The sequence below is a fragment of the Pseudonaja textilis genome, chromosome 12 (genome assembly GCF_049901715.1).
Source record: "Pseudonaja textilis isolate UNSWEBS1 chromosome 12, rPseTex1.2, whole genome shotgun sequence".
In the NCBI taxonomy this organism is placed as follows: Eukaryota; Metazoa; Chordata; class Lepidosauria; order Squamata; family Elapidae; genus Pseudonaja; species Pseudonaja textilis.
Window position 1 is genome coordinate 16,858,163 of NC_142001.1, and position 9,730 is coordinate 16,867,892.

The following is a 9,730-nucleotide window of genomic DNA, read 5'->3' on the forward strand; positions in this document are numbered from 1 at the left end:
GGGTTCCATCCACCCCACGTGATCCGCGTGTAACAAGGAACGGCGGAGCCAGCGAGAGAAGAAAAAAAAAAAAGGTTACATTGTAGCCGTCTTTCTGTCGCGCGCTCGCTTCGGCCGCGCGCAGGCGCAGACGAGGGGGCTCCCGAAGAAGCGCGGCCTCCTGCACGTGTGAACGCGCGGAGGGACCCAGGTCGGCCCATAGCAGCGGCGGCAGCTTCCTCCTCCTCCTCCTTCTTCTCCCGGGCCGGGACCTATCGGCTTGGGAGGGAGGGGAAAAACCCCTAACCTCGCGGTCTGGCCTCCATGGCCGGCGGAGGCTGGACGCTGCCCGGCGGGGATTTTCTCTCCCCGCAGCCGCCGGCTTCCCAGCAGCAGCAGCCGCCGCCGCCGCCTCCTCCTCCTCCTCCTCCTCCCCCGGATGCCGCCTCCACCGAGGCGAGGAAGCCGGCCTTGGAGCCATGGCGGGAGGCTCAGGAAAGCGACCGGCATTGGGCTCTCCGTCGGCAGTTCCTGCTCCGCAACCTGCCGGGCTACCCGGGCTCCGACGCCTTCCAGCAGCTGCTGGCGCTCTCGCACGTCTGGAGCAACCACGTCTTCCTGGGCTGCAGGTGAGAGCAGCGATCTCCTCTTCCTAATAGCCCTTAGACTTATAGGCCGCTTCGCAGTGCTTGACAGCCCTCTCGAAGCGGTTTACAGAGTCAGCCTCTTGCCCCTCCAACAATCGGGGTTCTCCTTTTACCCACCTTGGAAGGCTGAATCAAGCTTTCAGCTGGTCAGGATCGAACGCCTGGCAGCGGCCAGAGCAACCACAATAGCCCTTAGACTTATATACCGCTTCACAGTGCTTCAGCCCTTCTCGAAGCCGTTTACAGAGTCAGCCTCTTGCCCCTCCAACAATCTGGGTCTTCGTTTTACCCACCTTGGAAGGATGGGAGGCTGAGTCAACCTCGAACTGGAATGGATGGATAGGGAAGGGAGGGAGGGAGGAAGGAAAGTAACTATAGCGCTTAGACTTATATACTGCTTCATGGCACTTTACAACTCTAAGCGGTTTACAGAGTCAGCCTCTTGCCCCCAACAAACAGGGTCCTCATTTTACTGACCTCGGAAGGATGGAAGGCTGAGTTCACCTGGAGCCTGTCAGGATCGAACTGCTGGCAGTGGGCAGAGCAACAGTAATAACCCTTAGACTTATATACCACTTCAGCTCTTTTCTAAGTGGTTTACAGAGTCAGCCTTTTGCTCCTCCAACAATCTGAGTCTTCATTTTGCCCACCTCAGAAGGATGGAAGGCGGAGTCAACCTCGAACTGGAATGGATGGATGGATAGGGAAGGGAGGAAAGAAGGAAAGCAACTATAGCGCTTAGACTTATATACCGCTTTACAGGCCTCTCTAAACGGTTTACAGAGTCAGCCTCTTGCCCCCAACCATCTGGGTCCTCATTTTATTGACCTCGGAAGGGTGGAAGGCTGAGTCAATCTTGAGCCGCTCAGAATTGAACTGTTGGCAGTGGGCAGAGTTATCCTGCGATACTGCATTCTAACAGGAAGGAAGGAAGGGCAATAGTACTTAAGACTTATATACTGCTTCACAGTGCTTCAGCCCTTCTCGAAGTGGTTTAGAGAGTCAACCTCTTGCCCCCAACAATCTGGGTCTTCATTACACCCACCTCGGAAGGACAGAATTCTGAGTCAACCTTGAACTGGTGAGAATCGAACTCCTGGCCGTGGGCAGAGTTCGCAACACAATAGCATTTAGACTTATATGCTGCTTCACAGTGTTTGACAGCCCTCTCTAAGTGGTTTACAGAGTCAGCCTCTTGCCCCTCCAACAATCTGGGTCTCCTCCTTTTACCCACCTTGGAAGGATGGAAGGCTGAGTCAACCTTGAGCCGGTCATGATTGAACTGCTGGCAGTGGGTAGAGTTAGTCTGCAATGCTGCATTCTAAACACTGGGATCCTAATCCCACTTGTGCAGGAAACGATTTGGACACAAACATAAGCCCCAAAAACTCTGCCTGGAAAAAGCAGCTGGGTGAAACAGAAGGGTCGGGGCTGGGGAAGTCTCTTTTATAAGACCACTTGGATTTTGCCTTCTGTCTGATAACAGAAGAGAGAGAGAGAGAAAGATAGAGAAGAACAAAAGAGAGAGAGAGAGAAAGAGACACAGAGAGAGGACAGCACCAATAAAAGAATATTTGCAGCTCAAGGGTTGAACTTCGCTGAGTGAGACGGTTTTCTTGCAGATGTTTTGATCCAAACTTGAGAGTAACAAAGGAGACGGTCTCGGGAGTGAGAAGGTGGCAGAATTGGATCCTCTTCAACCTCTAGATTTCCAGTTCAGATATCACCTGGTCTTTCTCCCTTGGTCACCTTCACATCTGCATCCTTAGGGCACCTTGAGAGCTGTGATGAAAGGCAGAATATTGGAGGGGAGAGAAATCTGGGCAGATCTCTTAAGCCACAGAGTATTTCAGACAGACCGCATTTTCGACCCTGTTAATTTTCCTCCATTGGCTCGTTGTGAGTTGTTGCCTGATGCCTTTTCTATGTCTACAAGTGCCTGGGGTTTACAGGGTTGTGTGGAGCCGTGTTTTGCTAAACTCTGATTAAACCACAGTGGCGTGAATTCACGCCAGATGTTTACCCAAGAGAGAAATTAACTTTGCGGTTTTAGCTTCTTGGGAGGGGAATTAGATTATATTCCCGATCCTACATATAAGTTCACCTAACATATTATGAAGGTTCAGGCTGATTGGATTTTTTTTTTAAAAAAAGACTTTTCTTAAGGGTAACAAGTTTATCCACAGATTGATAAAACATCAGTTCCCAGATCTGTTTCCATTATTGGCTGTGCTTTCTACAGGTGTCTTTCAGACCACCAAAATTTCACATTTTGTAGTAAATTAGATCCAGGCTGCATTTGTAGACACTTTCTTATCCCACACCCCTTTTAGAGCCAAAATTTGCTTTGAACATTTCAGTCCAAGATTGACTGTTTATTTACCAACTGAATTACCTTATAGCAGTTTGCAGTTCAGAATATTAATAGAAATCCAGACCCTGACAAGCGGGTGGGTCTCCAGCCTTTTGAAATACCCATCATAAATTTTATTTATAATCATTGAGCAGTCAAGTGTAATACAGACAAACACAACAAATACAGTACTAACTCGAGAAGCTTCATTCTTTATTTTAAAAATCGATCCAAAAAAACCAAAATTCAGAAATGTCTCTGCTAGGCTGGTATTAAATTTAACAGTCATGGAAAAAAGATTGCAGCTATATTGTTGACTGATAAACACAGTCAACAATATAGCTGCAATCTTTTCCCATATATTTGGCAAAAGGACTGGACCAAAGTGCCAGAGTAGCTCAGACTGGAGAAAAAAGAGCGTAAGGAGAGAAAACTTAACTTGGCAACTTGTGAAACCAAACTTAAAATAGCTATGCAATCCCCAGAAAAGATGCGGCTGCTTTAAGAAGTTGGGAGAGAGATGTAACTTCAACGTTGCTGGATCAACCAATCTTTTTGATTCCCAATCCAGAAGCACATTCCAAAGTTCCAGCTGCAGGTAGAATCTCTGACACAGCTCTAAAAGAGAATAACTTTTATCTTTGCTCATTCGATGTCTCTTTTTAACCGACCGATTCGTTCCATCCATTGATGGCTTTAATGTTCAGCTGCCGTTTCAGGACGGAACAGAAAGATGTGAGCCTCTCGCTCTTTGCCACCTCAAAATTGGTGGTTTCTTTTGGGTGTATCCAAACAGGCTCCTTGTCAACTCATAAAATATTTCTATGATCTTTTTAGAGTTGCCAACAGAAAAGGAAGGGGGGAAAGGGGTTTAAAAGAGCAGTGCGGCAGCTTGGAAATCGAAAGTGCATTCCATAAATTTTTTCAAAGATAGTAATTAGGTGATTGAAGTTTCTGCCATGCGCAAAAATCTACCTGGAGGACATGATTGATGACTCTTGGCTATGGATGTGTCCCATTGGAGAATATGAATTATGATATACCCCAGGGGGTGGGGAAAAAACCAGGGTCAAGGCTGACAATGAATGATGTGCCTCAGAGTCGGCTACACCCAGGCAGTGCCGGGCATGTTAACTCCCAATAAATCCTTTTTAAGTTTTGGAAGTAAGACTCATGATTTAATTGGGGTAACTGCCGGAATCTTTATACTCCTCTTTCATCTTAAACATTCTACGAGGCTTTTTTCCTCTGAAAAATCATAATTTATTTCAATGGTTTCTCCCCTAAAGAATTTGCTGTTCAAATTGCAAAGAGGTTCAGATTTGAACCGTTCCGTTGTGATCTGACTTTTCAGATCAAAAGTCTCCCGTTAAATGAATGACCAGTTGAGCCTTCTTTTGCTTAAACGCAGGTATGGCTCTCAAATTATGGAGAAAATCCTGCAGATGGCAGAAGGCATCAATATCGGTGAGATGCCGTCCTTTGAGCTGGTGCCAGGAACGAAGGCAGCCAAAAGACCACGATCCCCGCACGATGACTCGCCCCAAAGTGAGTATCTTTTATTTCTTTTTAAACGTAGTCCTCTCCCTCTTAATTGTATCGGTGGGGAGAGCAGAATAACAAGAGTTGGAAGGGACCTGTTCTGACCCAAACCCTTTTCCAATAAAACAAACATGAACCAAAGGGAACAGAAACTTTTTAATGATTCTTACGAATCCCCGGTTAAAAGGCTGCTGCAAACTAATTAACTTTGGTCAGCATAAGCTTCACCAAAACTGTGTGAGGCTGCCAAGAATAACAGATAAGGTTATCTAGAGATATTTTACAACACAAGTCTTCAAATACCAACCTAAGATACTGCAATATCCACGAGGCTGGAGTTTCAAAACGTCTTTGCTTCCTGCAAAGAATGTTCGCTTCACAGCTGCCTTTTATCTTCTTGAAGGAGGGGCCACTACCTTGCAGCCTTACTCCCGAGTCTCCTGTGCTGTTGTAGCTGCTCTTTCCTACGAGCAATCCTGCATGCACACGCACTTGGCACAGGCTCCTCGGGAACCTCATCGCTGCTGCCAGCCCCCACAATCTCTGAAGGCAGCAGTCCACTCCCTAATGGTCCTGGCCCCTCACCTGAGTCCTCACACTTCTCAGCCATCCACACCTGCTGCCGGCTAACCACAACAGCGACCTTGGAAGCCTTCTAGTCGTAGGAGTTGTGGTGGCACAGCTTCGTAGGTAATTCAGCTTGTCATGGTTAACAATAGTATGTACCAAAACCCCCAACAAGTGTATTGATGTTTAGAAGAGGAGGCAAAGGCTGGGGGCGGAGTCAAAAGAGGACTTAGCCTAGAATCCTTACATATCCACAAATGCTCCAAGTCCAATCCTCCCCAAATTCTGTTAACTCTTATCCTTATCTAGCACCACTTTAATGCTGATGTTTAATCAACTAGATTCTTGTGTATAGGCCTAAGAAATAAATCTTTTTAACTAAAAGCCTATAGTGAGGAGACGATGGATTCTAGTCCCACCTTAGGCACGAAATCCATCTGAATGAATGTTTTTCTGGTGGAACTGGTCTTAACGGGGCAATCTGGTCTACCCAATTATGGGACGGAGCATAGTGCTTTCGCCTTTCAGCCCCAAGCCAGGAACCTTTGCGGGCAGTCGCTTCCGTGACAAACTATTTTGTGTTAAATTTAAATTTAACACAGTATGCTCCGTCCCGTATTTGGATCTCACCGGAAAAACACTTAATCTTCCCCCTGGTACAGCCGACAAAGGAAGGAGAGCCCGTGGCCTAGAGGTTAATACATCTGCCCAATATGTAAGTGATCTGGGGTTCGAATCCCAGAAGGGTATGGCTAGCCGATGAGACTAAAAAACTTGAAATAGCTATGCTCATCTCCCTTTTATTTCTTTGTGGGTAAATTTAAATTTAAGACATCTGAATGAATATTAGAGAGAGGCAGGTACCCTTGTAAGTTCACCATAAAAACATGGGACCTCAAGTCCTGAATATCTCCTTTTCATTTTGACCTGCCACTTTGCATGAATCTTAACCTTGAAGCACTAAATCAGTTTTGCCACCATCGCTCAAAATAACTTCCTGTGGATTTCTGTTCCCTAGATTGCAAGAATCCAAGAAAGCAAGCTCCCAAATTCCGCGTCCGGCCGCGCTTTGAGCCAATCCACTTCGTCGCCAGTAACACTCAACCACAGGCAAAAGAGGAGTCTTCAGAAAACCAAGTCCAAGACGCTTCAGAGGACATCACAGCCCAGCAGATCCAAACTTATGCTGACCGGGTGTTTAGCAGCTTCAGCACCCAAGATGGGGACCTACAGTTCTCAAGTTCAGTAGGCCTTGGCTATGGAAGCAGCCAGGTCAAACCGCCCGATGCTAAATTGGCTCCCGTAGTAAATAAAGAGACTTCTACCGCTGGGGGCACGACGACTTTGGCGGACTCTGCTCTTCTACAACCCGCTTCTGAAACGTTCCCCAAATCGGTGATAACAGCCAAGCAGTGTTTCATTAAGAAGCTTGTAACGGCAGTCCGCAACAATCTCACCAACCCCAATTGTAGTGGCGGGCCGGACAAAATTAACTACACATATCTTTTGACGCGGTCAATTCAGGCTTGTAAGACCAACCCGGAGTATATTTATTCTCCCCTGAAGGACATTTCTCCTGCTGATCTTCCCAAAAAGAAGAAGATCCTCAAAGAAGGTTTTGCCTGCGAGGTAAGGTGCCAGAACGTCTACCTGACCACGGGCTACGCGGGCAGCAAAAACGGTTCCAGAGATCGGGCCACCGAGCTGGCGGTGATACTGCTGCAGAAGCCCGTCGAAGTCAAAGTGGTTCAGCGGAAATTCAAGAACGTCATGCGGGAAGATTTAGTGGTGTGTGAAAGCGGGACGTCTCCTCTCGAATTCCCGCCAGCGCTCAAACCACCGGATGAGACAACCCCCCCTGCAAAGGATGGTGTGACGGGACAGCCAGGTTCAGATCCGCAACAAGGGCCCAGCTCGGTCAAACACTGGACTAACTTTGTCCTCACTGAAAATGCCAGCGATGCCATTGGCATTTTGAACAATTCTGCCTCCTTTAACAAAATGACCGTGGAGTACAAATACGTATTGATGCCCAACCGTCTCTGGCGTTGCGGCGTCTATTTGCAAGGCCACTTCTTAGCGGAAGGCTGCGGCACCAAGAAAACCAGCAAGCACGCCGCGGCGGACGAAGCCGTGAAAATTTTGCAGAAGACGCAGTCCAACATCAGCGCCACCAAAGCCGTGCAGGTTCAGAAAGTCAGTGGGTCTGCCCGCGCCCCAGCGAAGAAGAAGAGCCTGAAGGACCTGGTGGTGTACGAAAACTCCATGAATCCGGTCTGCACTCTGAACGACACCGCTCAGTTCAACAAGATGACGGTGGAATACGTCTTCGAAAGGGTGACCGGCATGCGATGGAAGTGCAAGGTGATGCTGGAGAACGAACTGATCGCCGAGGCCGTCGGCGTCAAGAAGACCGTCAAGCACGTGGCCGCCGAGGAGGCTGTGAAAGTTCTCAAGAAGACCCAGCCGACCGTGGTCAACAATTTGAAAAAAGGCACCATCGAAGACGTCATATCCCGGAACGAGATTTGTGGCCGCTCGGCCGAAGAGGCCTTAAAGCAGCAGATCAAGGAAGACAACATCGGGAATCAGATCTTAAGGAAGATGGGCTGGACGGGGGGCGGTTTGGGCAAAAGTGGAGAAGGGATCCGGGAGCCCATCGCGGTGAAGGAGCAGTTCAAAAGGGAAGGGCTGGGACTGGATGTCGAAAGAGGCTCCCAGATCACCAAAAAAGATATCGAGCAGATCATCCAAAATTACGCTTTCTCGGACAGGAAAATCGATCTGACTTTTTCCACGGAACTTACCAACGATGAGCGGAAACAGATCCACCAGATAGCCCAAAGATATGGGCTGAAAAGCAAGTCCCATGGCCAGGGCAGGGATAGGTATTTGGTGGTCAGCCGAAAGAGGCGTAAAGAAGATTTGCTCGACCAGCTGAAGCAGGACGGTCAAGTTGGCCATTACGAACTCATCATGCCGCAGGAGAAATAGGGAGCGAACCTTAAAAGTTTCCCAAGGGGAAAATTTGGACAGGAACTCGGTTTCCATTAAATGGGGAAGAAAAAAAAAAAAAGACATTGTATATTGTTGTGGAAAAAGAAACACCCAAGTCAAATGTTTCCCCTGCTTATTTTAATTTCTTAATACTACTCGACGAGAAATCATCTGTCCAATTTCATGTCGTGCAATTTGGATAACATCTGTGCCGTTTGCCTGTTTTAAGAATCTCTCAAATATGATGCTTCCCCCACCACCGTTCATGTTTAACTAATTTGGTAACAGCAGGAATATCTATGGGGGGGGGGGAGTGGGGGGAGAGCCTGGCATCGTTTTTAAAAGGATGCTTTTATTCCCCCCCCTTTTTTTAAAAAAAAAAGAGGGGACGGATAAAGAAAGATGGCCGTATAAAGAGAATTATATGTAAAGCGAACCTTAATAAATGGATTTTTTATGGCTGGGCATGCACGGGAGGGCATGTTTTATATTTAAAATGGGAGGGCGTAGAGGCACAAAACTATTTTCAGCGTATTCAGAAATGGAATCACTACAGTATTTGACCGCTTGGTTGACCTGAGACCGAACGCAGACCAGAACAGGCTGCAAAATGAGCAAATCCTAAAAAAAATATTTTTTTTTTCCTTGCTCTCTGACATCTAGCCTAGTCCCGATTCACCATTTCATTAGACAAAAGTGTGTGATTTTTCACAACAAAGGGTTTAAAACTGGAATAAGTGTCATAAACTTCAGCGGGGTGGGTGCGGGTGGGGAATTGCACTGGGCCAAAAAAATCTCGGTTGCAGGTTTCTAGCCTTGCAGGATTAAAACCAAGAAGTGGAAGCTCAGGGATCAAGAGACTGTAAATGCCGTGGATGTTGGGGGCTCTCCACTGCAGCATTGGAACTAACAAATTAGTGAAGGCTTTTTTGTTGCCTGATTTGTGCAATTCCCAGCAGATGCATCATTTGTGATGTGACACCGGGGGGCGTCTACATTTCGAAATGAGGCCAATACATTACTGTGTTTTCCATCAGCGTTAAGGGGAGTATTTCTTGTACCCTGTCCATCCTAATCAGACAGGATGGAGTTTCATTTCTTTCTCTCTGAAGCCTCTACATATTGTGTCAATGTGCTTGTATATTTCACAGGAAGATCAGCAAGTAAAAAGGTTCTCTCGCTGAAGTTGTTGTGGTTTTCTGCACAGTATTTTTTTTTTTAAAAAAATCCTCTTTATAGGCTTTCTTCCAGCTGCAGGGGCTGCTGAAGGATATCAAGACTTGCTTTCCCATTTCGTTCAATCCTTCCGTTGTTTTACTGTAGTGTAGAGCCTTGTTCGGCTGGAAATGATATACACACCCAATGGAAGAATGATTTTTAGGGAATAATTCTGCATTGTTTTATATTCTGAAGGAGAGGAGGTTGTTTTGAGTTTTTTTTTTTAAAAAAGTATCTACATGAGAGAAAGCGAAAAAATGTAGTTTTTATAAAATGGGTTAGGACTTTGCAATGCTTTAGGGCACATCTGCATTTCCAGGAAAAGATAAAAATTGTATTATAAAGAATTGCAGACAGGAGCTACCGACTGGCTGTCAACTCCAAAAAAAAAACAAAAAAAAACCCAACCCTACATAGCCCTATTGTG

The 9,730-nt window shown here is 46.6% G+C and overlaps 1 protein-coding gene across 1 annotated transcript; it reads left to right on the plus strand.

Moving 5' to 3' along the window:
* On the plus strand, window positions 1-9,270 carry NKRF (NFKB repressing factor). The gene is made up of 3 exons (XM_026702893.2): window positions 1-608; window positions 4,391-4,527; window positions 6,107-9,270. Exons 1-3 carry the CDS (start codon window positions 304-306, stop codon window positions 8,080-8,082), a joined length of 2,418 nt encoding a protein of 805 aa, XP_026558678.2. The 5' UTR covers window positions 1-303; the 3' UTR covers window positions 8,083-9,270.
* Window positions 9,271-9,730: the final 460 nt, after the last annotated feature.